The following is a 27,994-nucleotide window of genomic DNA, read 5'->3' as shown; positions in this document are numbered from 1 at the left end:
ATTAATAGTTTCTACAGTATCCATCCAGGGCATGATGAATAACTATCGTACTGTCTCATCAATACATAGTTACGTTACATTTATGACATAAAGAACGACCACCCTTTCAGTGTTGTTGTTTAAATGAGTAACAGACGCTGTGAACTGATTATTTTTCAATAGAGGACTTTCCTACAAATCTCTTTTCTTTTTTGGCTACATTCCCCAAAAATAACAAAAGATGGCGTGAAAGAAAAATTTAACGTGATAATTACCTCTTTTCTCATTCTTCTTCTTATCGTGTGGGTTGTGAGGTGGAATACCAGCCTCATCAACCCTGGTGTCAGGGTTGTTCAGGGGGTTTCTCATAACTCGGGCATTACTCAAAAATACAGTGTAGAAGCATGTATAAAAATAATTGTTACTTGATATTTGGTTCACAGTATGTATAGAATTTTGTTGCTACCTATATTGCTTCTCTTTATTTTGATCAGAATAATAATGGGTGAAAGATGAATTTGTCTGTTATCCATGTAATAAGAACATTAAACGAAGGAAAATCTTTACAGCGCCATCTATTTTTTGAGGAAAATAGCCAAGAAAGTCCCTATGGATGAATGAATAGTAGTAGTGGTTGATGAGGTTGGTATTTCACCACACAACCCACACGATAAGAAGAAGAATGAATAGTAAGTACTAATAAGAAAATAAATTACTCAGTAAACTTCATTTCTAGTAACTACCGAGTCACGCGCGGAACAAATTGTTACATTATAAGCACCAAGTAACTTATGATTAATTTGTGTGCCAAACAGGGCGGGCTTTCCTTTCAGTAGAAAATAGCAAATCCATTGACGCATACGTATTATTTAGCTACTTATTGCCATTTTTATGAAGCTTGCTACTTCCTCAAACCTATTCATATAGAATTCTTAAATAAATAGAAATGAAGTATATTTTCTATCAACAAGCTCACGGCTTTATTATTTTATGGATTACCTAGATTTTAAATGCGGAAACCGGAAAACCCTACAGGTGATGGCTGTTAATTTGACGTCAAATGTGAACAATGTTTTGAGCGGCACGTCTCCGTCAGCTTATTTTTGACGGACAGTTTCAAAGAATAGAAAACTGAAGATAATGTGACATGGTGAATAAAGTGGACGTGCTCTTTAAACAAATACGTCTTCATTTGTTAGGCAAAACACTTGTTTTGCTGATCATATCACTTCACTGTCTGTACACACAAAACAGTGGCAATCTAAATTAGTCTTGCTTTTAATGTCTGTTTATGTTTCGCCATTTACCTTATACAAACTAAGTGACAAGCGGGGTTTTAAAAAAACAACTTTGTTAATATTTATTTTGTTTATTTCACATTTTTCCTAACAATTATTTTCACAGTACCTATATATCAATATAATCTTAATGGAATATTTATCCACAGCTTTAAGATTCTTTACCTAACGACAGTTTCATTATTCCACAAATCCACAAACTGCAATGTGTATGATTCGCTTATGAAAAGCAATTATCGTTTCTATCACGGACAGTCCTGTAATATTGTATTTTATATTGTGTATTGCACAGCATACGTTAATAAAAACATTTGCTATTGCTTCTATACACGTTTGTTTTCTTATAACTAACTTTACACACGCCCGTTATCGTCCAGAAGGAAGTAATTAGACACAGATTACAATAATTAATACATCAAGTTTAAATTTTAGTAATTCTTCACTTTATGAAGTTACGAGAGGTATTGGTAGATAGATAGATAGAATTGGCCGATTTCGTAAGTCATGGGACAACATATTCAGGCAACCAAGTGAATTTGATTAATTCCTCTGACGCTACTTCCAAGAGAGATGCCGGTCGTAATTCCAGCTCAAAGCTAATTCCAACAGAAAGCCTAAGTCTTGAAAACAGCAGATGTTATCAGTACGTAGTTAATTGGAAGAACTGCCACAAGCACGGAGGAGAAAAGGTAGGCGACTCTGTGAAGTACTCAGAGGAAGTGATACTATCCTTAGTACTTTATACATTGCACCGTTTGAGACCAAGAGTATAGACTCAGCACGCACAGCTCAGGTGGAGATAAGTAATAGTGAGAAATCACCAGAGCTTATAAACCAAGAAGTATTGGCTATAACTCTAGCCTCATACATGACGTTATCTAAACCAGTAACAACTCAGAATGTACCCGCCTTTTCAAAACGGTGGAGGGCAGCCCTAGCCTCCCAAAACATAACGGACCTCATCCCAGCAACCGCCTGGGACACAATTACAGCGGTGGCCATGGTGTTCCACAACATTGTGAATGGAAAACCTGACCTAAGACAGGAAATATTTGAGGATGCTGAGGATTCAAAAGACAGGCCCAGAGAATGCTATCTTGTCTCAAATAAAATTAGTATGGGAGTACTGATCCTTGAAAGCGGTGGTTTACATGGATCTCTTCATAAAATCACATTGTCGAGCACTAGAGATCCCTACAGTGCTAGATCAAGCCATAGAATTGCATGAAAAATGGGAGTCCGCAAAGAGTGAGGACCCTCTCCTTCCGTATAGTAGAGTAAGAGATCCTAATAGTCATCCTACATTAAGGTAGGATGATTTAATGATGGATGGTTGATTTAAATCAATCACATTATCCAGATGTCTATTATTCAGCTATAAGCTACGCCAAAGCAAACAAGCTTATTGGAGACAATTTTCAAATGTCAAGTGCTCATCAATCAGTTCATACAGTTATGGTAGACAAGTATATTAGGATGGCTGCATCGGAACTGGGGGATTTGTCAGAGGAGTCCAAAACCAAACTTGAAACGACTGGGGTATCCTGTTCACTCCTACTCAAGAAGACGTTCCAGAGATTTAGACTCTGATGAAGAAGAAGACGAGGAACCTCCCTCCAGAAGGGCAAGAGGGCGTCAGTAACAGACACACACCCATGTCCGCCAAGAAAGACATGCGTAATCAGAGGCCATGCACTGATTTGTGCAGTCAATAAAAATGCCTTACATAGAGTAAGTACAGCAACCTCACTAGGATAATATAAAATATTAAAGTTACGAGAAGTATTGGATGAAGACTTCACAAAGTGAATTAACAAGTTGATAAAATTTAGTTTTGTAGTTTTATAGGGAGGTATGTCCAAGTCACGTATTAAAAAGATATTCGCCTCCTCATTGTTGAATTAAGTTCAAGCGAATTGTGTACAATCAAAAAGGGACAACCAATGTTCTATCAGTCTCTACTGAACTGCAGATGAATAGCGCATTAGAGTATGCTCTTTAGCTCTCTGGGTGATTGGAGGAGACACGTGCTTAGTACAGGATGCTTATGTACATTTTTGTACGAAAACTTTAGAGAGCACTAATATCAATTAGTTAGGCCCTAATAAATATAACAATGAAGAAATGCACCCGTTTACCCGTATCCCAAACAAAAATGTTTTTCTATTTGGACCATACTGTATGATTAATATCAAATGAAAGTATTTCAAAAAAGGAAACAATAGTTGATTTCGAATCAAGTATCAACTGGAGAAAGTGGTCGCAATGAAATATACAGAGTCATGATTCTCATAAAAGCATTCAATGGGCACCTACTTAAAGTAGGACATCATCTTATTTTGTTCGTGACTCGATATCACTTTTTACTTTCCCTCTCATTACTATTATTAGGACGATTAGATTATCATCAACTCAACTCGATTATTCCACACTGATATGACAAAGATTTTACCTGTATTTGTTCTTTGATTAGCTACAAAAAATAACGTAATTGTTGGCATAATAGCACTGTTACTCTTAGTAAAACCATGAAGTAACTAATACTACGTAAAACCAAAAACTAACGAGTACCATTTAGTATGTTGACAATTTCAAAATTAATAAACTAAGAAATTGAATCGGAAATATTAAATATTTATTATTAAATCGGAACTTCAGTTTTATTTCAAGATTACGCAAGTTTGCTCACGCTCAATAAGTCCGAAATAAATACAATTACTAAACAATACAAAATACGAGGCAGCCACTACGTCTGCGTGTTCCTAGATATTACTGACCTAGACCTCGGTTGGTATTAATATGTATTAACAATGAAATAAATTATAATTATAACAATGAGAATGTGGATTTCAAAATGTGTGCGATTAAATTAATAATTATTTTGATTGTAATGCAGTTTGATTTATGATAATTTTATAAGATAAAAAATTAAACCATTACAAAACATATGATTACAAAAATAATCTCACAATTTCTTCTTTAATTTGAACTAATACACTTTAACCCGCATCAGTTTTATAAATATCAATTCGACATATGTCTAGCGGATAAAATATTCATGTACTTTCGTTATATTGGTAAACATCTTGCATTATTTATTAAAACTAAAATGTCATTGAATTGAAAGCTACTTATGTCTAAGTTTATAAAAGTCTACAAATAAAAGTATTTGTAGAGTAAAAAAATAAGAGGAAACAATTTTCCATCGTCTGTCCCGTCAGGGGCGGTGCCGGCGCAACCTGAGCCGTTCGGGCCCGCGAGAGTGAATAGTACCAATGCAGCGCATACACGTACACAATAAAGACGACCACGTCTGGCGGGCAGAAAAGGCTCATCTGGTCGCACACATACAGAGTGGAGTAGACACCGCAAGTTGGTCAAAATATTATGTCTGCTATTTACGTTTGCAATTAAGTGCTGAAAATTAACATAGGCTCACGACAAATTCCTAAATTGGGGTAGTCAGACAGACCATCCATCGCATGATAAACTAGGTAGATACGTGTCACTGATCTTTTTTATTAGAACAACGCGATAGGAATCCTCCTTTTACCTTCTCAATACGAGCACGTCATGTTGGTAGCTGGTTCAAATAGGACTTCTATGATACGCACCATTACTGTAGCTTGATGAATTTGACAGCATGACGGAAATATAGTATAGTCATTTGAGAAAATAACATCGGGAAAAATGTATTGTTCTGGCAGCTGTCAAATTAAGCAAACCATATTTAACGGTACATCCTTATAACTTGCGTTATCTAACTCTATATGTGTGTCTGGCCGATTAAGCAGCCTTCGGGGTAATATAATACTTACTAGAATTAGAGTAAAATAAGTTAGTGTGAATTTGTTCTAGTTGGTGCTGGGGCTGTCGGTACCGCTGCCGCTCTCGGCGGGCGCAGGCGCGGCCGCTGCCGCCGGCTTGGCGCCGCCGCCCTTGTTGTTCTTGCGCGCCGACTTGGACAGCGTCGCCACTTCCTTCAACAGGTTCTGAATCTTCGAGTTCATCAGCCCGTACTTTGTCTCGTGCAGACGCTCCTTATTCTTCATCTCGTTCCGTAGCTCCGTCGTCGACGTCAAATTCTGAGCTTTGAGTTCCGTTATCTGAAATATGTGGCCCGTAAGTATTCTGGAGGCGACACACGCATATTATAATGATAATCGAAAAGTGCGGTGTATTGCAAGTAACGACCTACCTTGTCTTCTTATTCACTATCAAACGCATAGATTTCAACGCACTCGTTAATATTATGAACATTAAACAGTCTTAGGATCAATTCACGATGATGTAGAGTTGAAGCGAATAGATTCGACCGAAAATGCGCTTTGCTTCGCTTCGACTCTGCGCCAATATAAATTGACCTTTCAAAAGATAATCGACTGCGGTACGATTTCTTAGTTCGCCGCAGCAGTCTCTGCTAAGTTGGCATTATTGTTAAGTAACGTACCAATCTGTCTTTGGCGAGAAGTTCGTTGTCCTTCTGCTGCACTTTCTTCTGTAGGCTCGCGATGGTTTCCTTAAGTTGTGTCATCGCCACCACGTGGTCAGAACTATTCGGATCTAGTTCCCCTGAGAATAGAAACCCTACATTTTACAATAGTACTACCATATTCATAATTTAATTTTTACCGTTAGCCACAACCCAACTGAAAAAGAAGGCATACACACCTTGCATAGGGTTCAGTTTTGACTTCTTCTCTAATGGTTGAGAATCATTGTGTGAAGAATCGTTGGAATTCATCGACTTCATCATGTCTGACTTGCGCTTTTCCTTGTGGTGGCTCTTCGATCTGTATAAACAAAAAAATAATACATACACATACGATCACGCCTATTTACCGTTAGTGTAGGTAGAGACCTACGTTTTGTACTACGAAAAAAAGGTACATTAATTTTTATAGCTTGTTACTCAAATCACAAAGGGAAAATTTTAATCGAAAAAAAATGTGACTCGGACGGGTCTTGAACCCGCAGCTCTTGTCAAGCCGGGACGTCCTCCTCCTGTCCATGCGAAATTCATTCGATCTATGTATCGTTATTAGACGCAGGTGCCATCTATCTAGAATATTGAGTACTAATTACTTTAGACCGACAAGTCTACAGTCCCGGGGTTCAAGTCCCGTCCGAGTCAGAATTTTTTTCTATTTAAATTTTCTCTTTGTGTTTCGCTAAGCACGGGTAAGTGCTATAAAAACAAAAGTAATTGTTACTCAACTGTTCAACATGTCATGTTTCATAAAGTAGAATTATTCCATGTAAGCGTAAGTGACCAAAAAGAAACTGGCTGACATAGCCCCTACCTAGTTTTATTTAACATTCAGTCACGTCAAATACCACCCCACAGGCAGCAGGTTTGGCATGTGTCAGGTGTGTTTGTTCACTGGACCAAATTCTATTCAGTGACCATAATGATAATGATGTACTGTACATTTTTTTTTGGTATGACTACAATTTTGTATCAGATGGCATTCGTTAGCCACGACAAATGCAACTAGACTGGAGAATCTAATAAATCTCCAGTACACGTTTTTACAATAACATTCCAATTGACATTTAGAATTTGCCTTTCAACTGTTTTAAGACAGTGGTTAAACAGAAACTTTGCAAAAAAGATTATTATAAGGTTAGTGATTATTTAAAAGATATGAATGCATGGGATTAAATGTCTGAGAACTGATATTAGGCAGCTAAATTACTCAATTGGATTGGAAATATTTAATTGCATTTTTTAAAGAACGTCTAGGGCACTGTGCCGAGGTTTTTCTTGCAGCTTCTTTTCCCCGGCTATACAGGTTGTGAGAAGCTGCAGTAGTTTTAGGCGGATGAGACGTTCGTTATGTAAAAATTGACGATTCAAAGTGTAACTATGTTACCTACCGAATAAGGACATTTTTGAATTTGAATTACAACAACTATTCTTACTTGTGAGATCGGTGCTTATGTTTGTCAACGGAGGATAGATGCTGCTTGGTCCGCGCCAACGCACGCTTCAGCGACTGTGTGCACAGCCAACATAGCAGCTTGCCGTCCACCTGCAACAAAGCTTATAAAATGACTATTTACGTTTGACTGGGGCCACTGTGGTCCTATGGTTCACTGGCTTGTTCCTCAAACGGGAAGCGCCGGTTCGAACCCCGGTACCGGAGTTGCACCATCATCATCATCAGCCCATTAACGTCCCCACTGCTGGGGCACGGGCCTTCCCTATGGATGGATAGGGAGATCGGGCCTTAAACCATCACGCGGGCCCAGTGCGGATTGATGGTTATTAATGACTGCTAATGCAGCCGGGACCAACGGCTTAACGTGCCTTCCGAAGCACGGAGGAGCTCGAGATGATTTTTTTTTTGTGGTCACCCATCCTATGACCGGCCTTTGAGAAAGTTGCTTTACTTCAACAATCGCAGGCCGAGAGCGTTAACCGCTGCGCCACCGAGCTCCTCGGACCAAACCGGAGTTGCACCAATGGTTATTAATTTATCTTAAATGCAGTTTTCACTAACAGTGTTTTCAGTTGACTCAACCATTATAGACGGCGATTCGGCTCACCACCTATCACGTAGGTGTAACAGAAAGCGCGGTGAGGCGTGGATACTTAGTACTTCTTGCGATGGATGTACCTCTGACTACCCCAATGGGATATGTTATGTCGTGAACTTATGTTACGTAACTTTGACTTGTCATTAGGACAGCTTAGCTTTGCAAAGTAATTCCCCTGAATGATGTACTATAATATACCTCTAATATACTATACCTAGCAAATCTTTTGATCATGATTGAAGAGAGGTGTGGGACTTCATATTCAATGACAATTAAAATGAAGAAGTAGTAGCTAAGCATTTCTTCCAGATACATACAATAGATTTTTGTCGTGTCATAGAAAAAATAATAAATAATAATAGTATGTATAGAACGGTAACTCCGCTCTGCTCCAATTCGTGTCAGGGCACAGAGCTATATTTACCTCACCCCTTATAGGTTTTACTTTAATGGCTGTAGTAGTGTAGTAGTAAAGAAGTAAGGAAAAGCGCGCGCTGACTATCTGTCTCTCTCGCACTTGCGCGGTAAGCCGATTTAAGTGGCACTCGAAACTTTTTTTTTTGTATGAAGTGTCTGGGTTGTTGTGTCTCGAATAGATCTGCATTAATTGTATATTCAACAAACATGGGGGTTATAGTCGCATTTAAGGTAAGTAGGATGAAAAGAACGAAATATAAGACATATGCCACTTAGCACACCCTGTCAACTGATTTAGATACATACTCATAGTTATACTTTATAAAAAAAAACTTATATAAAGAAAATAAGCAAAAAAGTTCACCAATATAAGGTTGGATATGTATAGATAGTAGGATAGGTAGTTTCGTAATAAAATGTATGTCAATCTTACCTTCTTACTGTCATCTCGCCGGTCGAAAGCACAGCGTTGCTTGCATTGCTCACATGTCACAGCTGGACCATACTTGCGTTCAGAATTAGCACAGCGTTGGCATTTGTTACCTACAACACATGTTATATATAAGCTTATGATATTGAGGTAAAAGTGGCTTGTAAGGATGATTTTAAAGCATATTTTATATATTTATGTACCATTACTTATGTTACCATTACTTCATTCAGAGGATCCAACCTGCGCTGTTGCCTGTCCGGCGATCTCTCAGGTGGATACGGGTATGCGCTCCCGGACCCTCGAGCTACTATTAGTACATCCCATGCTCCTTCCGTATTAATAGTATCCTAGAAATCCCTAATTTCCTTCCCTTACTCCCAAACTTTCCCGTCACATTCTATTTTTCCTAATTTCCTTCTTCCGCTAAGCCAAGGTATGCCGCGCCGAGGGCTGCATGGCTAGGAGCGAGCCTAGTCTCTAGCGTGCCGCGCCGGCCTGGAACTGGGCGACTCCAGGATGTAAATAATGCCTTACTCCAGCACGCGGGGCTCTGCTGGAGTGGACAAGATATTTCCCTAGCTGCTCGTGGGAACAAAATGGGACCTAAAATTGACGTACCCGGTGGCGGCGACACAGTTCGCAACTTGTCACGCCTATTCCCCAGCAGACGCGAACAGCGGGCTGTGGAGAGCCGTTTTGCGACGCTGAATGTTTGTGGAGGTATGTCAGATAAAATGGAAGAAATATGTGATATGATGGATAGAAGAAAGTTGGACTTATTGTGTGTGAGTGAGACTAAAAGAAGAGACACCGGCATGACTAGCCATGGCGACAAGACGGCTTTATGGTCAGGAGTGCCGACTGGTGGTGTTGAGCGGGCCAGTCAAGGAATAGGCATTATTATGTCAGCTCAGATAAGCCGCTGTATGAAAGGATATGAATGTGTGAGTCCCAGACTTCTTTGGGTGCGACTGAAAGTGGGGCTATTACGATTATTTGTTTTGTGTGTTTATGCCCCGGATACTTCAAGACCCCAAAGTGAAAAAGAGAATTTCTGGCAGAGTGTGAAAGATACATTGGGTGATTGTGAGATGAATGAAACGCTAATTCTACTAGGAGATTTTAATGGTTGGGTAGGTGTGAGTCGTGATGGATTTGAGAAAGTTTTGGGACAGTATGGTGATGTCAGAGTGAATGAAAATGGATTATGTTTGTTAGATGTATGTTTAGAGAGAAATCTTCTTGTGACTAACACTATGTTCAGACACAAGAAGATTCACTTGTATACAAGACAGAGGAATGAACAGAGAAGTATAATAGATTTTGTGATAGTAGACGAAAGATTGCGTAGTAAGGTTGTGGACACGAGAGCATACCGTGGATCTGGTGTGAGCACAGATCACTACTTAGTGGTAACCCGGTTTAGGGGTCTGTTCCAGCGTTGGCGACATCGCCCGCGAGTGTCCATAACTGAACTTGAACGTATAAAAGTTGAGAATTTGCAAGATGATTATGTAATAAGTAATTATAATGAAAGGCTGGATAATAAATGGGCTAAAGCGATAGATGATGATGCGAAAGATATGACTTTAGAAGATCTGTGGAGAATGTTTAAGGAAGATATGAATGAGGTGGCTGTGGAAGTATGTGGAACTAGTAAAAGAAAGAAGGGTGGAAGGCCGGATAATTGGTGGGACGATGAGGTGAAAGCGCTAGTGGATAAGAAAAGGAAAGTGTGGTTGGATTGCATAGCCCTCAAATCAAGGCAAAACCTAAGTAGGGCGAGTATGAAAAACGAGAGAGAGCGTATGAAAAAGGAGTATGACAGTGCTAAACGAAAAGTAAAGGAATGTGTAGAACGGAAGAAGAAGGAAATGAAAGAGAAGTACAACAGGAGTTTCACGAGGAACTTTCACAATAATGTGAAGTTGTTCTGGAAACAAGTAAGAAAGGCCCGTGGGGCGTCGGATAGTATGAAATTTGAGACGATTAGGGATGAAAGTGGAAGTTTGTTACAGGACGAAAATCAGGTATTGGAATGTTGGAAGCGTTACTTTCAGAGTTTACTCGAAGGTGAGATGAGCAATAGAGGAGAGAACGATAGGGTACCGACGTGTGTAAATGGCAGAAATGCGAATGAAAGTGTCATTAGTGTGGAAGAAATCATGAAAGGTTTAAAAAGTATGAAGGTTGGAAAGGCTGCAGGATATGATAGGATTTCACCGGAGATGCTGAAATACGGCGGGGGCACGGTGGTGAGCATGCTGTACTTGCTCTTCAATAAATGCTGGGCGTCCGGTCTTGTGCCAAGTGATTGGTGTAGGGCGGTTATTGTGCCGTTGTTTAAGGGCAAGGGTTCACAGCAAGAGTGCAAGAACTACCGTGGCATAAGCCTTCTCAGTGTCGTTGGTAAACTGTATGCGAAAGTACTGATTGAACGTGTGATGAAAGAAACAGAGGAGAAAATTTGGGACGTACAAGCGGGATTTAGAAGAGGTATGGGATGCATGGATCAGGTCTTCTCTCTTCGATGCATCGCCGAAAAACAACTGGCAGTTCATCAGAAGGTATTCTGTGCCTTTATAGATTTAGAGAAGGCCTATGATAGAGTGATGAGAGATGAACTGTGGTGTGTACTATCCGAGTATGGGTTGGACGGCAACCTGATACGCGCACTGAAGTCTTTGTATAAGGGTTCTAGTGCGTGTGTCAGAGTTAATGGCGCTCTGTCTTCCTGGTTCGACATCTCTGTTGGTGTCAGGCAGGGATGCGTGGCGTCACCATGGCTGTTTAACTTATTCATGGATAGTTGTCTGAATGAATTGAAAGAATCTGTGAGTGGGGTAAGAATGGGGGAGTTGCTTCTGAAGTGCCTCCTGTATGCTGATGATCAAGTTCTTGTAGCATCATCGGCGGAGGATCTTCAGTACATGGTATCTCTAATGGTAGATGAATTACAAAAGAAGGGTATGAGAGTGAATGTTAATAAGACGAAAGTTTTGGTGATGGAAAGAGAAGAAAATGTGTCTGAGTGTAGAATTATGATTGGGAATGAAATGGTAGAACAAGTGAATGAATTTGTGTATTTGGGTACTATGTTTACAAGGGATGGTAAATGTGATGAAGATATAGAAAGGAGAGTGAGATTGGGTAATTCAGTGAATGGGGCAATGCACGCAGTTGTTAGTAGCCAATGTATCTCGCAAGATGCGAGGATGGCTGTTCACAATGCAGTGCTTGTCCCTACGCTGAAGTACGTTAGTGAATGTTGGGTATGGCAGAAGAAGCATGAAAGTAGGATCAATGCCGTAGAAATGAGGTCTTTGCGTAGCATCTGCGGTGTGAAGTTGAGTGATAGAGTGAGAAACAGTGTGATAAGACAGAGATGTGGTGTAAAAGACGATATAGTGACTAGGATTGAGAAGGGAATGTTAGGTTGGTTTGGACACGTAGAGCGGATGAAGGATAATAGGATTGCAAAAGCGGTATATAAAGCGAAAGTTGATGGTAGGGCTGGCAGAGGAAGACCGAGAAGGACTTATGATGACCAAATTGGAGATGTCCTTAGAAAAGGTTCAATACGATCTACTCTGAACCGGCGTGCGTGTATGAAGCGATTGATGAATGTGGAGGAAGCAAGAGAAGTGTGTCAGGATCGAAGCAAATGGAATTCTATAGTCTCTGCTTACCCCGGTGGGAAATAGGCGTGAGTTTATGTATGTATGTATGTATTACTTATGTATAATAAATACTACACTAGTTGTGAACTGTTCTTTCTTGCTAGACTAAATGCATATAGATAGGTTTCATCCTTGAATTGTTTTAGGTATTTACACCCATTGATTGCTATTGTTTTTGATTGTTACTGAAATCGTAACTACAACTTTGAGGGATGATTCAGGCCAGCCTGAAATGCAGCGGGCCTGGGATTTTTAATAACAAAAGTAAACGGAAAATAATTTAAAAAGACACTAATATTTTCATGAATTTTCCGACAGGAAAATCCACAATACAATACAAATACACTTTATTGCACCAAAATAAAAAGAAATAATTACAAAAAGTCTCTTAATTAAGTACATGGCAAATGGCGGCCTTATCCACTTGATATCTATTCAGAATCATGGTCTGAATCATCCCACTCAGTATTTGTTATGATGTCACTAACACCCTGTATATGGTGTTTATAAAAAAATGTTTGCACTAGGTATGTTGTAGACTTCTAGGAACCAGTCTCAATGTATAACAAGTAGTTCATTACAACTGAATTGAGGACAGAGTACAATGCCAGCGGGTAGAAACATCATACAAGTTAATGCTCATGTATAATGAGTCATTGTTATGTTACTAACTCTTATTTTTAAACATTAGCTATAAATATAAACATTATATAGCTTATCGTCACTTTACAGTGAAAACTACATAAGCACCTTTTTAAAAAAAAACAATTTAGGATGTTAACAATACCTTGCAATAGACAAGCTAGTTGCTTTTAGTGTTGTGTTCATATGTGCAATAAAGCGTTTTTGTATTGTTGTATTGTTTTGTAGCTAATTACACACAATGTAAAAATTTAAGGTCTAAAATTTTTACCCACATCGAAATTAGTTGAAAAATATCAAGGTTTTGTTGTAGAAAATCATATCAGAATGTGATTTTGTGGTGCTTAAGTGGATTTCACTATTAGGTGGCTTCATGCTGATGCTATGGATTGACTTCCCAGGAAACAAGAATTGGATAATGAGGTTTATGAAACAGAATATCAATTAAACCCTTAGTCATTAACCCACATTTTACTGTATAGCCCAAAAACACATTCAATTTATGGATATTAAAGGTGTGTTTTACTTTCATTTACGGTCAAGCATTTCTGAAAGATTTACTTTTTTAACAAATTTACCCCTCCTATTCATGGGACTTAAACGTAGCTGGCAAGCAGTGGTTGTACACATTTATTGAATATGGCAGATGTTTGTATTTTGTACCTAGAAATGTTTTATAGGAAATTACTGCATTTTGTGCTAGAATTTTAGTGGGCAGTTATTTCATACAAAACTCACCAATAAAAGCAGCTATGATGTTGCAGTATTCACAAGCCGTTGGCTTTCCGTAAGCCTTCACATTGGCTTCACATTTCTTGCAAATTGAAGAAGTATTTGACTTGCTAAAACATTAATACACATTAGTAGAAATATATTAAAAATATATTGTATTCTCTAGACATAAGGGCCTTGAGCAAATAAGGAAGGAAAACTTTTAATTGTTATGTACTTGGATGTAGCATACCAATTAAAAGTGCAATACCAGATCAATCTGATGCAAAGATAGGTATTACAAGGTGTAAACATCTAACTAAAACTAGAAATAATTTTCGGCAATTGGTATAGCGATCAAATGTGGTGTTTATTTACTCCGGGAATATTTTTGCGATACTGATGTCTGATTCATTCAAAATCAACTGCTGACGTAGCAAAGTGTTGGCAAACGCGACTGACCTTGTTTGTTGAAACTCTGTGCGACAGTAGGTGCATTTCACTACCGGGAACGACCCCCGACATTCCTGAAACACCAACCACCATTACTCGCGTCATTAGTGACGTCAAATTGTGCTAAGTAACAGTATTTTGTGACGCAATTGTAACTTTCACAAGAAAGAAATTTAAAAAATGCGACACATTTATACTTAATTTATTATTTCCTAATTACTAGGTACATATCCCATTGATGTGTAAAATAACCACCAATACCTTGCAAAGTTGTTCGCCAGGAGACAATTCTTCAAAAGGATGTCTTGAAAAACAACGGGAGCACGCAAATAGTGGTGTAGATGCTGTAGTACTCATAACTGTTAGAAATTATAAATATTATTTGCTAAAAACAAAAGTAGTACACAAAAACACTTGTTATTAAACGATAAAATTAAACAAAAATCTAAATTACGACTTGATACGACTCAACAAAATTGAAAGATGGCGATCAATGAATGAGTGAAAACGAACGGAACGGGAACGAGAGACACATCTGGACAACTGGATTTGTTGAGCTGGGTGTATACTGTTGCAATTTTGGAATTGATGACGCCAATTGATCTTAACCGATGTTACAACAGGATGTAACGCAGCACAATGCATTTATTTTATTAAATATAGCGACTCGCCCCGGCTTCGCTCGGGTGCAAATGCTGGGGAAAAAATGGAATTATTTACTACATCACATTAAAAACCTCAAAAATAACAGTATTTCTCGACTAAATTGAATAGATGTTATTATACCTACATATAAACCTTCCTCTTGAATCACTTTATCTATTTAAAAAAAACCGCTTCATAATCCGTTGCGTAGTTTTAAAGACTTAAGCGTCCATAGGGACAGAAAAAGCGACTTTGTTTTATACTAGGTATATAGTGATGTAGGTAAAGTCAAGTGCGACATTACTCTGTTCTTAACTTTAATTAACTCACTTTGGTCTCTGTCTACCCTGCAGTGCTGTATGTATATAGCAGACAGAATACTTCGAAGACTTAACATATTATACCACCTTAATATAACCAACATAGGTTCAAATAATCAGGGACTTTCCGGGCCACGTTTCGCAAAAAATTACATACATAATACACAGATGGCGCTGTATAACTTATTCAAAATATAATGTAATGGCAGAGGTATATTTATTTTAATAAAAATAAAATGTCAGTACATAGTAGATAAGTAGGTATATAAAATTACGTTGTTACCTATATTGCTTCTTTTTATTTTGATCAGAATAATAATAGTGGTTGGAAGATGTGTCGTGTTGTGCCTGGGTGTAATAACAAGTGTCATAGTTTTAATACCCAAAAACAAAGATAACAGATGCACATGTGTGGAATCCATGAAATTAGAAGGTTAATTAAACGAAGGCACCGTTGTACAGACACGTTGTACGTCATCTATATTTTTATAAGGGAGCGTGGCTTGGAAAATCCCTCGTTGGTAGGAGCTTACCTAAATAACTTATGTATAATAAATGAATAAGTAAGCGATCTTGGCGTTATTCAATCCGAGTGAACGCGTAGTCCGTATATATAAAAGTACTCTGTGGTGTAGTCTCTGCTTAATTTTGAGAATTTTTTGGTCATTCCTCAAGTTCATTTCATTCACAGTAGTGTAACGATTCATTCATTCAATCATTCATCACTCACTCTCAAAAATGTGTTGTGCTTGGGTCCGCAATGTTTATGAAGATTTTTGGAATTACGCATCGTAAATTTAATTGTTGCGTTGATATTATTGCATTGTTGTTTTATATTGTGTTGTTACCATGATTATACCACCTTTTCCACCCCAGGATCTGGCCAAGTTGGTCCTTGGTAAGGACTTTGCTTTGGCGGGAATATGGTATCTACTTGCTATCAAACCTATCAAATAACGGCTCGGGTAATTCATGATTTTTCTTTGTTTGGTTTTGTAGGCTACCTGGCGGAGGAGCAGCTAATGACTGCTTATGACGAGTTCCTACAGGCTAGCCCTTATCTGGACGCGCTGAGAAATGAGTATGACAGAATATTTATGACATCACTGAAGAATATTTTGGCAGAATACAGGGCAGTGAAAATATACGGTTGGTACACATTTCCACAGGATTAGAGTTAATTAACTTACCTAGAAACATTTCAATCAGAATAGAATGCTAATATGATTCTAATAATAAACACTATAAAGTAATACTTTTCAGTTTTGGCTGGCTTATTGGTTAGTTTTGTTTGAACCTATTAAGTGCGATCTTTGTTTAACATAATCTTGTTCTTCTGACGGGATATTTGCGTTGCCTTTTCAGTGGAGACTTGCAAACCCTATAGCTTGAGGAGGAGATTGTTTGGATGCACCAATTTGTTAGAGGTGGTCAAGTTCCTTATAAAGCATGTGGACTGCAACAAAATACAAGATGGACAAGCAATGTGAGTTACCAAATATGTTGATGTGATTTAAGCTAATGTTTGTCTTGTATGTGACTATTTGTGTTACCATGTTACATAACATAAACAATGGCAAAGTGAAAGTTTGATACCATTGTATGCTATTGAGCATTAGTTATTTGCAATCAATTTATGATTTGTTACTGTTTCTTTCCCTGTTTCTACTTTGGTCTTAAGTGGCCTGTAGTGCTAAACAGAAGGGCAATGATATAGGGATCTAAGCTGCAAATGTCTATTTCATTAATAAATCACTGCTTATTTTCTTATAAACCATGGCTCTGTACACCCCATTAGGGATCGCGGGCGTGAGTTTATGTATGTATGTAAACCATGCATATGCAAAAATACATAAACAAATAGGTAGGTACATTTAATTCAACTACAAGATTTTATTTTTGTTTTGGAATGTGCCTTCCTTATTACACATAGAGGCAAAGTTCCCAAAGCATATTATTAAACATGCATACCTAAGTTGTTTTCACATATCAAATAATATTAACTTCTAAATCTTCTTCCTTTTGATTTTTTCTTAATCTATGTTTGCAGTTTGGACAGTAGAAATTCAACAGACAGGTCCAGTGTGTGTGCAGTCTGCAACTCTCTGAAACTTGACAGCTGCATGTGCAAGAGTCGGCATAGCAAGATTTCCTTAAATAAGTCTTCAAGTCTGAAGGAAGAAAGTGCTTTGGAGAGTTCTGTTGAAACCACCTCATTACAAGATCTACCAGGTAATGCAATATTTGCAACCATTAATTATTCAAGGGATTTACCAGGCGACATTCTCAAAAAATATACAGATGGCACTGTACAGATTTGCTTTTGTTTAACCTTGTCATTTCATGGATATAAATGATAAACCTTGTATTTCACCCAGGCACAACACATCTTCCACCCATTATTATTCTGGACTAAATAAAGAGAAGCAATATATCTATGCAAATATGTTTTTTTTTGGGGAACATAGCCTGGAAAGTCCCTTATTAGCTATTCTGAATAGCTAATTCTTATAGCTGTAATGGTGCTAATTCCTGTAGACACCATCTAATTTTATTTTAAGTTATAGGTATCTGTCTTTTCTTATCCGCCGAAAATGAAGGGCACGGGTAATAGACATTCATAATATTTATAGAACACAAGTCAATTTTAGACAGAATTAACTTGACAGCACACGTCAAACGATTTGCTTTGCATACCAACGAGATGACTTTCTGATTCGCCCGGGTTATTAATTCATTTACTCATTCTTCATAAAATTAAGACCTGTCAATCATCCGTCCCTTTCCTTTTCGGCGGATAAGAAAATGACAGGTATAACTTAAAGTAAAATTAGGAGGTGTCTGCAGGAATTGGGCCCAATGTCTATTCTACTTTAGTTTAGTTAGCTATTATGGGTTCTATTCTATTATGTCACATCAATTATGGTTATTTACCTCTTACACATTGCCATGTAAAAAATATCCTTTTACTATTCTGAAGTTCTAAAGTCAGTAGTTGTTTCTAGTTTAAGTATATAAGTTTTTATAACTTATCCACATTATCTTCTGACATTTTTTTGTTTTATTTTTTTATTTATTTATTTATTTATCATAGATACAATTTAATGCTACATTTTAAATAGTTATTAAATTTTAAATGTTGATCTGATATTCTTGAGTGTCCCATTTATTATTTTTAAATTAACAGCCTCCAAGGTCCAGTGGTTGAGCATTGTGCTCACCATCTGGAGGTCCCGGGTTCGAATCTCGGTGGGGACAAATCACAAAAAATCACTTTGTGATCCCTAGTTTGGTTAGGACTTTACAGGCTGATCACCTGATTCTCCAAAAGTAACATGATCCGTGCTTCGGAAGGCACGTTAAGCCGTTGGTCTCGGTTATTACTTATTGATTAAGTATGCAGTCGTTACATGAGACATGTCAGGGGCCTATGGCGGCTCAATAGTAACCCTGACACCAGGTTTGATGGGGTTGCTAATCCACCTCACAAACCACACGATACTCGTAGAAGATTTTTAAATATACACATACGCCGAATTCCTGTTCGCGTAGGCAGAGACCACAGAATTCCATTTACTATAGATCAAAGATTTCATGCATGCTTGCCAGTTTAGAGTACTCTAGACCTGGTGTTACTGTAAGGCCCGTATTTATAAACCGATCTCAATACCGCTCTCAAGAGCGATATCAACTGAGTCACTCTCAAGATGTAAACAGCGTCTTAAGTGCGACGTTAATTAATAGACGAATATTGAGCGCGTATCACATGATATCGATCTCAAGTTCAGGATCTCAAGTAAACGTCCTAATTGAGTGAACTATAGACCGAACGAATCAACGTTTCGTTCCTGCTTTAAAAAAATATTTCGGTTTAGGGCTTCAAACATATTAAAAATTGTTCAATTCTTTACTAAAATGTTAAAATTATTATAATTCAAACGTAGGTTATTTAAATTTATTATAAAAACGGTCATTTAACGTTTTAAAAATAATTTGTTATGATTTCAAAACGCAATGTGTAGTGAAAACAAAACGCAACAAACATCATTCTCAAAAAAAAAAGACGCGTCCTTCGCAACCACTTGTTTTGTTTTTGTATAGTTTAGACTTTAGTTATCAATAATAAACGTAAAGTAATTACTGTCCATAACGATGTCAACAATTAAGAAGCATATTTTTACTCCCCTCGAGAAAAAAACTTTTTTGGATATATTGAAAAGATACTTCTCGGTGATAGAGAATAAGGATACCGATGGCGCTTCATTACGCGCAAAAAATGAAGCTTGGGATATTGTAACCAGATAATACAACGCAAGCCCTCATGCTACCAATCAGGTAAACAAAGTTATTTAACCTTTGGTGCGCGATTTCCTCTCGCTTTTTGCTAGTTTTTTATAATTGCATCCTTGATTTTAGGTTACAAATAAACAACTTAGGAGATTGTGGATGAACCTCAAGCAGCAGCAAAGGGAAGCACTGACAAAAGAACGTCAACATCGGCTAGCTACTGGAGGAGGGCCTGCAACCAGTGATGCAGTTGTAGACCCAGATGTGTCTGAGGTGGCCCCTGCTCTAATAGTTGGTATCGATGATGCTGTTGACTCTGATACAATTCCAGGTAAGTAATTTTCTTCTAATATAGCATCACGCCTATATCGCCGAAGGGGTAGGCAGAAGTATATAGTAAATACAAAATCACTACTTGCCAGCTATGTTTAAGTCTGAGGGGTGAGCCTATGGCCAATGGTCTAGAGCCAGAGCTGGGATTCAAACCTGGCAGTATGTTGTAAGCCACACATTCTCCAAAAACAGCTATCATCAATTCTATCATTTTTAAATATGTAAATTAGATCTTTTTTATATTTCTCTGTTTAAATTACTTTGTTCCAGTAACCGCTGACCTTGCCGTCCAAGAAGTAAATATGGACTTGCAGCCCGTCTCTTGTCTTCCCTCAACTTCTTCCCAAATACCATCCACCAGTGCATTTTCTTCATCACCATTCCCATGCGCTGTTGTTACACAAGCACCACTTGCCCTTGCCCCAACCCGGACAACATTGACACCACCTCCACCTGGAGTAGGTCCACTACTGTCTCTCACTACAACCACTCCACCACCAGCTCTCCCTACAACCACTCCACCACCACCTCTCCCTACATCCACTCCACCACCACCACCTCTTACTGCTTCCACTCCACCACCACCTCTTCCTACATCCACTCCACCACCACGTCTTCCTACCCCACCTCCACGTTTTCCTACTCCACCTCTTATTAACCCATCAAATACAGCTACCCAAACTTTTCAAAGGCATAAAAGTTCTATTCTGGATAAGGAATATAAAGACAGACAGAGACGGGCTAATGAGATTCATGAGTTGGAGGTTTTATTGTTAAGAGAAAGAATAAGAGAAGCAAAGGCGAGAGCAGACCTCGCAGAACTTCAACTGCAGCAGCAGTGTTCGTCAGGTACATCAGTATTATCTACTTGCTCATCATACTATTTTAAAAACTAGTATAGCTTTGTTAAGTCCTGGGATAATAACATTTTTCATCTAATTTGTTTCAGATACTGCAACTGATGCCTGAAGAGGGGATGTGGCATAATATAATAAATGGAATATTGTTAATTTATTAAATAAAAGCATATAAGTCAATATATAAAATATGTTTTATTAAATAATTTCAAATACTATTCAATCACAAAGCACTGCTCATAAAGATTATTGGTAATAATTTTCAACAATTGAATTTCTAATTAAAAATCCAGTGCTAGTGCTTGGTATTAAACTATCTGTTTCTTCTTGTTCATCATTCTGATTCTCATCAAAAACCATGACATCATTTAAAATTAATGACAAGTTGTGTAATACCGCACATGATACAATTATATGAGAAACAGTTGACAGTTTGTTACCTAGGCCTCTAGATAAACAGGGAAACCTCCGCTTCCAAATGCCGAATGTTCTTTCCACAACATTTCTGGTTTTTATTTGAGCTCTATTGTACCGTACTGAGGGAGCATCTTCGGGGGCAGGTCTTATAGGTGTGAGAACAAAAGGTAGTGTAGGATACCCATTGTCTCCGACAAGTCTTCCATTTAAAATACCCTGCGTGTATTTTATGTAAACTGATGACATTTGAAATATCCTAGAATCGTGCATGCTGCCTGCCCATCTGGCTACTATGTCTAATATTTCCCTGCGGGGCCCTGCAACAACCTGGACATTAATAGAAAAATCTGATTTCCTATTTCTAAAGACTTCATGGTGCTGGCACCCTGGTGTTGATACAATTTTAACATGGGTACAGTCAATAGCTCCATCGATCCCGGGAAGTCCAGGCCACTGTCCATGTCTACCCATCTCTTTAAACAATTCTCTGTTTCTGTTAGCCTCTGCTCCTCGGGGAAACTTTATGTAGTGTGTATGCAATTGAGCTAGCAACTTTGAAACCTTCGTAATAATATTTGAGGCGGTAGGCTGTGATATGTGCAGTAAGTCTCCACAGACTATCTGAAAAGGCAAGGTTTGTGTAAGTCATTTATGTAAAATTAAATTACTACCTATTACTAACTTATTCCTGTCCTGGACACAGGCTTTCTTTCATTTACTCGTTCAGAAGGATATGGTGCATTGCTCTACTGTATTCAGACCTCAAGATGTTCAGATACATAGTAATTTCGGTGTTCATTGTGCTGTCACTTACATTTTTTAAAGACAAAAGTAGAATAATTAGTATTGAATAAATTCTAGCTTACCTGAAATGACGCTGTAGCATAAAATCTCAGAGTTAATAAAACTGCTATTTTCGGAGCAATCGGTAGACCTCTGTTGTCCTGTTTTTCTAAGTCACTTCTCAGTAACGATGTTATAAACAATACAGATTCTTGGCAGAATCTGTATCTTTTCTGGAACCGATCCGCTCGCATTTCAAAGGGATTTTCGGCGTCCCTGATATAAACTTTTGGCAAACGATACGCATCTTGCCATAACAAATCGTCGTAATGATCTAAATCGTCGTAATAATTAATTTCTTGTAAAATATTTTCTAATTCCATTATCGCGAGATCACAAAACCCGCACTCAAGTCACGGTTTGACGGCACTCAGCAAACACGATCTTAAGTAACATCTTGAGAGCACTCTTGAGAGCCGAGTTTCGTTTATTAATACGGCGTCACTCAGTTGATATCGTAACCCTAAACGCGCACTTAAGTTCCGTTTATTAATAAGGACGTCATCTTAAGAGCTCACTCAAGATAGATCTCAGAGATAAGAGCGGTTTATAAATACGGGCCTAAATATTCTAGAACTCATCACTGTATGTACGCCTAGGCCATCCTCTTCCAACTCTACCACTTACACTCACATCATAATCTTATGAAAAAAATATTAAAGTAATTATTTTCAAATGCAACTGTTTATTAGATAGATCTTATTTATGTACAGATATTATTGTGGACTCATGTAATAAAAGATGCTCAATAATTTTAATAAAACTTATCTCTTATTCTAGGTCACCATGTCACCACAAGAAAGAAACAAGTTCGGACTTTACCCAAGGAGAGCAAAGTTACTCAGTCCTCATACAGCAGTGACGTAAATACGTTATATCCGTCTACGGATAGCACAAGTATGGCACACCCTGATCCTACTCTATTAGGCCATACACACACTTCGCAAGTTCATTTAGATAACAATAGAACTCTTGTTCCGAATAATGACTTTCCTGTAAGTATATTTTGTTTTCTTTCATTTTGTTGTAAATCGCGTGCGTGCGTGTATAAAACGATTGATGAATGTGGAGGAAGCAAGAGAAGTGTGTCAGGATCGAAGCAAGTGGAATTCCATAGTCGTGAGTCGTGAAATAGACGTGAGTTTATGTATGTATGTATGTTTGTTGAAACACTAAAATTGCATAGCATAGGATTAAGCGGGTAGCATCGAATCATACATATATAAAAGTGTTCATACTAGCTTTTTAATGGAGAAGAAAATAAGGACGAGTACAATTTATTTTTATTTTGTTACCTTATTACAGACGCAAGAGTCACTCCCTAATTTTATTTTAAGTTATATCCGTCATTTTCTTATCCGCCGAAAAGGAAAGGGACGGATGATTGGCAACTGTTATTAATTTGTAAAATGAATGAGCGAATGAATGAATAACCCGGCCGAATAAAATAGGTATCTCGCTGATATGCAATCCGTTTAACGTATGCTGGCAACTTAATTATTAGTTTTTTCAGTTTTCCCACGAAAATAACTGAAATTAACTGAAACATTTTATCATTATTATTCATTATGTATTTATATTCATTAGGTAAACATGATCCCGCCGCAATCAACACAAACATTAGATGAAGCTAATAATTATAAAGCAGCTGGCTATAATAACACAATACATCAGTCTGAAAATAATTTTGGACATCCAACTATTGGTAGAGTTTCCATGGCTGGCACATTTCAAGACTTTTCTAATGGTGTCAAAGGTAATAATTATCATGAATTATCTTATCATTGCCTAAAATGTGAAATAACTAAATTATTAATAGTATTATAATTAATATTATGGAAAATTTATTATTTATTTATTACAGTCAATGAAAAAGTCAATTTGGTTGTACCTGATTCTAATACTCCTGATAATATGAACTTACCGTAAGTTATTGAGTTATCTATAATCAATAATCATGTTTAATTAAATATTACTTAAAATTATTTTTGTTATTAATGTATATTTTTATTTTCAGAGCTTCAGCACAAAAAGAACATATAATAGGTACTGAGGCAAATAACAGTACTGCTGTCGCTAATTCTAAACCAAACGGTTCGAAGGCACACATATTTTTGACTGTTGGCACTATTAAAACTAGTCAAACAAGCGATTCAAGTAGACCAAATAGTCCATTAATGAGTTTCGCTGGTAATTTAAGACCTAAAACTTGTGAACAAAAGGTCACTATCCTTTCAGATATTAAAGTTGATAAAACATTTAACAGTGAAAACTCAAACATGCCTGCAGTATTAAAGAATGCTACTTCGACGCCGCTGATGCACATGCAAACAATTCTCATAAATGGAACTACTGCTTATAAACAGCAACCGCAGATAATTCAACATCGTAACTTTACCAAAGATGAGATTATGGCAATGCCAACTATAATCGTTGTACCTACATCAGGTAACTCATTTTCTGCCTTAGTGTTCTTGTAATTCTTTTAATAATAATAATGTCTATTGAAAAGCTCAGTTTGTTTTTCCTTAGTTATTTGAATTAATTTTAAAATTACTCACTGATAACCCTATTTAAAAAAGCATGATTAAAGGTTACTATATAGATAGATAGAGATATACTATATCTCTGTCTTACTGTCATTCTAATTATGTTATGTTAAATTGTGTATAATATCGACTTCCTATAACATTGATTCAATTTTAGGTCAATCGGAAGTACCTGCAAGCATTTCATCAGAGACTGTGACGTCACAGCTTGTGAATTCCTCTGTTAGCACGGCAAGTTCAACCGGCTTGGGGCCTCTAGTTATTGACGTGACTTCTCAAAGTCCCGTTTCAAGAAAACAAAATACATGTTCTACCAACATTCCAAAACTCATACCAGAAACACTGGAGAAAGGAGCAGGAATGTTGGTAAAAACAGTGGAACTCAAAAATGTATCCTTACCAAAAGACAGTACTGATACCTTGAATAAAGGCACACCTTTAGTTCTTCCTCCTACGAGAAAATCATCGTCTACACCTCGTAGGACTTCACACGTTCGCGTGTTAGACTTTACTACGCCCCGTAGAATATTACAGGAGGCTATTTTGGAACATAATATGGAAAATCCGAGTACAGAAACTGAAGTCATTATAAGTAAAAGTCCTAACCTAAATACATTTGCCAAACCTAATACTGAAAATACGATAGAGAATGATGACATTGAGAAAGGTGTTGGTGTTGCAAATAGCAGTGGATCTTCAAAAGAAAACGACAATACAGTTCAAGGAGTTTCGACCAAAAGACATAATTGGGATGCTGACCTACGAGCACTAGCCGTGACTAACAAAAAAGAAGACATACCTAAATCTTGTATAATGCCTAGATGTAGACCAAAGTCCAAAACTGCGAAAAAACCTAAGTTATCAACTATAGAAAAGAAAGCTAATGCAAAGGTGTCTGTAGAGAATGTCTCAATTTCTACTAAAAATAAACAAAAGACTTCGAAAAGTAAACGTAAATCGCAAGAAATCTTAGAAGAGGCAGAAGTAATAGTTGAAGAGACTGCTTCTGTCCCTGTTAAACCAACGATTAATATTATAAGTGGTTCCGATTGGAATCACGCTCAAGAAACAGACCAGAAACAGAATAAGTCAAATAACGATGATGAAACAGAAACACCAGAACTGGATAGGTTATCGTTACAAAATGCAATTGGTGCCAAACTCAATATTTCAGATTTACTAGAAACACCTTATAAACAGGCTCTGTACGATATTCAAATGGAAACTCCAAGGTTTCTGGGACCAGATTTGCCAGATGAACCGTTGTCTGATATCAAGATAATGAATATACCGACTCCCAGATTTCTAAATACTCCCAAACCAATTCAAGCAACACCTTCATCTTATTCATCTCGTCCTACAGATTATTCTAGTGGTGGTTCGTATTATAAGCCTGACGATCTAGATTATATGCGAGTAGAAGATTTGGGATACCCACCTTCAGTCCCAAAAGATAAAGAAACAGTCAACGCTACGAATGAAGAGGCGAAAAGCCCGAAAGCGAAAACCAAACGGAGTAAAAGTAACAATTCAAAATTATCACGACCAGTAAGGAAATGTGCTAAAAATGTGTCTTATTACAGAAATCATCTAAATAAATCCAGTGAAGGAGATGATAAATCAGAAGCAGCTTCCTCATGCAGTGAACCAATTGATAATAAAATGAACAAAGATGCCGTCTCTAAGACAGTAAGACAAAGTAAAACGAAAAGCATAACTGAAACTAATAAAAAGAGAGATAGTGACTCTAAAAAACGTAAAAGTCCGATGAAAAAAGAATCACATAGAGCTTTTATGAAAATTAAACCGAGACGAATTACGCCCACAAAAGAGAGTGCAAAGACTAAAAGAACACCTGAAGGACAGGGGAGAAAGAGGACAACCAGCAAAGACAAGAAAGTTAATGTTACACCTGTTATTGTATCAGCCCCTACAAAATCACGTCGGAAATCTTCTACGCCAAGAAAGATTCATTGTACTAAAACTTTCAATACAGAAAGTTATGGTAATGAATCTCCTGAAACTGTTTCGAAACCAGTTGTTATTCAAGAGTCAAGTTTATCGTGCGCTCAAGATTCGGATACTGAACAATTACCGCTTCGATGGTCTGATGACGGGTCACAAGACGTTAAATCAAAAGAACCACATGATGTTGTATGTACTGGTAGTGGTACCTATAACAATGAAGCTGAAGATATAACAAAGATAAAGGAATACATTGCTTCTGAATTACAAAACGCTACAGCTAATGCTTCATCTAACGATCGTGGAAGTAATTTACATATCGATTTAGTTAACAGAGGGTTTGATATTGAAACAGCCAAAATTATAGAACGAGATTTACTCGATACACCACCACATGTAAAGGAAAACATAGTAAATGTAAGTTCTGAATTAATAGTATCCAAAGAAAACGAAGCTCCATTAAATAAAACTGTTGCATCTGATTCATCATCAAATTCAAAATCAGTGCAAGACGATGTCGATGACGATGGGGAAATTGAATTATCTGTAAGTGACTGTAATGAAGAAAGTGCCAATTTTATTACATGTTGTCATGATGATCTTAAAAATATACCGAAAGGGGCTTTAGCAACATTGAAAGATAAGTTTTCAATGGAAGTGTGTATAGATGACGGGGTAGCAATTAGATTAAGAGCTACTCCTCTAACTATAATACTTGACGAGGAGCCAAAAGAGGAAAAACGTCCTGACTATTATGATAGGGAAACCGAAATGGCTGTTAATTCCATATCTAATATTGATAAATTATATACGCCTATGAAAGATTCAATAAGAGCACAGGTTTATGATATATTTGATTCTACTTTGACAAGTTTAGATACGCCATTAAAAACTAATAGCCCTAAGAGAAAGGAATGCGACACAACAGTCACAGAAATTGTCTTAGAAGTAGAAAAGATAGAACTTAAGTCTGAAGTGAAGCCCCGGAAAAGATTAAACAGTGCAGATTCGGACGATGCCGTGAGTGAACCCAAAAGATCGAAACCAGAAGCTCAATACTTGTTAAACTCTGCTAACATTCAGAACATTGATATAGAGACAGTTCTCTCCAAATTACATGGACCTTAGTAATAAGTAGATCACACTAAATCAGTGCCAGATATTTAATTATGTTGACAATTCAATTTTTGTAAATACACAAAGTGATTCTTATGTAAATCTCGAATTTGATTCTATATGTGTTAGACACATAAGACTTGCTTAATTTTTATAACAAGTATATCTATTCTACACTTTAGTTATGATCCTCTGTTAAGTTCTAGTTATAATGTGTGTTGTTTAAGATCTTGTGCTAGACACATTTAATTTTGAAAAAATATAATTATTATTTCCTAGAGTAATTGTTTTATTTTCTCATTGTTGTTAATATAATAACCGACGCTATGTGATATGGACGCGCTGCGGCGGTGAGCGTGTCGTGATGCATGTGGGATTCGTTCAGGTGTTCTCATTAAATGCATTACAGCGATAACGCGCGATCGCGTCCTAATTTACCGGTCGGATTGGCGGGCCGCGTACAATTATTATGATATTCCGTTTAATTAAGGATCGCAATTAGAGAT

At 37.4% G+C, this 27,994-nt stretch overlaps 3 protein-coding genes across 5 annotated transcripts; 2 read left to right on the top strand and 1 right to left on the bottom strand.

The window, feature by feature from the left end:
• Nucleotides 1-1,328: 1,328 nt before the first annotated feature.
• LOC126369529 (protein FAM76A) lies at nt 1,329-14,650 on the bottom strand. Of its 2 annotated transcripts, none has more exons than XM_050014013.1 (8): nt 14,418-14,650; nt 14,166-14,230; nt 13,731-13,834; nt 8,671-8,780; nt 7,203-7,312; nt 5,949-6,070; nt 5,728-5,864; nt 1,329-5,383 (listed from the first exon to the last, which is right to left on the bottom strand). In XM_050014013.1, the coding sequence occupies exons 1-8, from the start codon at nt 14,511-14,513 to the stop codon at nt 5,132-5,134; spliced, it is 996 nt and encodes a 331-aa protein (XP_049869970.1). In that variant the 5' UTR covers nt 14,514-14,650; the 3' UTR covers nt 1,329-5,131. The 2 variants fall into 2 exon arrangements, with proteins under 2 accessions (XP_049869970.1, XP_049869971.1); XM_050014014.1 differs by having other exon boundaries at nt 5,728-5,849.
• Nucleotides 14,651-15,852: 1,202 nt separating this feature from the next.
• Nucleotides 15,853-27,768, top strand: LOC126369489 (uncharacterized). The gene is made up of 9 exons (XM_050013923.1): nt 15,853-16,019; nt 16,121-16,270; nt 16,487-16,607; nt 17,172-17,353; nt 22,639-22,853; nt 23,446-23,614; nt 23,723-23,783; nt 23,876-24,306; nt 24,565-27,768. The coding sequence occupies exons 1-9, from the start codon at nt 15,971-15,973 to the stop codon at nt 27,498-27,500; spliced, it is 4,314 nt and encodes a 1,437-aa protein (XP_049869880.1). The 5' UTR covers nt 15,853-15,970; the 3' UTR covers nt 27,501-27,768.
• On the top strand, nt 18,891-20,816 carry LOC126369535 (protein diaphanous homolog 1-like). 2 transcript variants are annotated; one of them, XM_050014019.1, is made up of 4 exons: nt 18,891-19,456; nt 19,538-19,739; nt 20,012-20,590; nt 20,691-20,816. In XM_050014019.1, the coding sequence occupies exons 2-4, from the start codon at nt 19,568-19,570 to the stop codon at nt 20,708-20,710; spliced, it is 771 nt and encodes a 256-aa protein (XP_049869976.1). In that variant the 5' UTR covers nt 18,891-19,456; nt 19,538-19,567; the 3' UTR covers nt 20,711-20,816. The 2 variants fall into 2 exon arrangements, with proteins under 2 accessions (XP_049869976.1, XP_049869977.1); XM_050014020.1 differs by lacking the exon at nt 18,891-19,456 and having other exon boundaries at nt 19,491-19,739.
• Nucleotides 27,769-27,994: the final 226 nt, after the last annotated feature.

Source organism: Pectinophora gossypiella, chromosome 9, assembly GCF_024362695.1.
Source record: "Pectinophora gossypiella chromosome 9, ilPecGoss1.1, whole genome shotgun sequence".
Taxonomy (NCBI): domain Eukaryota; kingdom Metazoa; phylum Arthropoda; class Insecta; order Lepidoptera; family Gelechiidae; genus Pectinophora; species Pectinophora gossypiella.
This window is presented reverse-complemented; position numbering and strand designations above follow the sequence as displayed.

Coding starts and splice junctions, on each gene's coding strand:
- LOC126369529 (XM_050014013.1), bottom strand. CDS start 14,513: ATGAGTACTACAGCATCTACACCACTATTTGCGTGCTCCCGTTGTTTT. Junction 13,835..14,165: donor ACAGAGTTTCAACAAACAAG/GTCAGTCGCGTT, acceptor TTAATGTTTTAG/CAAGTCAAATACTTCTTCAA. Junction 7,313..8,670: donor GGCGAGATGACAGTAAGAAG/GTAAGATTGACA, acceptor GCTTTGTTGCAG/GTGGACGGCAAGCTGCTATG.
- LOC126369535 (XM_050014019.1), top strand. CDS start 19,568: ATGAACCTCAAGCAGCAGCAAAGGGAAGCACTGACAAAAGAACGTCAA. Junction 19,740..20,011: donor TGACTCTGATACAATTCCAG/GTAAGTAATTTT, acceptor ACTTTGTTCCAG/TAACCGCTGACCTTGCCGTC. Junction 20,591..20,690: donor GCAGCAGCAGTGTTCGTCAG/GTACATCAGTAT, acceptor AATTTGTTTCAG/ATACTGCAACTGATGCCTGA.
- LOC126369489 (XM_050013923.1), top strand. CDS start 15,971: ATGATTATACCACCTTTTCCACCCCAGGATCTGGCCAAGTTGGTCCTT. Junction 22,854..23,445: donor TTCCGAATAATGACTTTCCT/GTAAGTATATTT, acceptor TATATTCATTAG/GTAAACATGATCCCGCCGCA. Junction 23,784..23,875: donor CCTGATAATATGAACTTACC/GTAAGTTATTGA, acceptor TTTTATTTTCAG/AGCTTCAGCACAAAAAGAAC.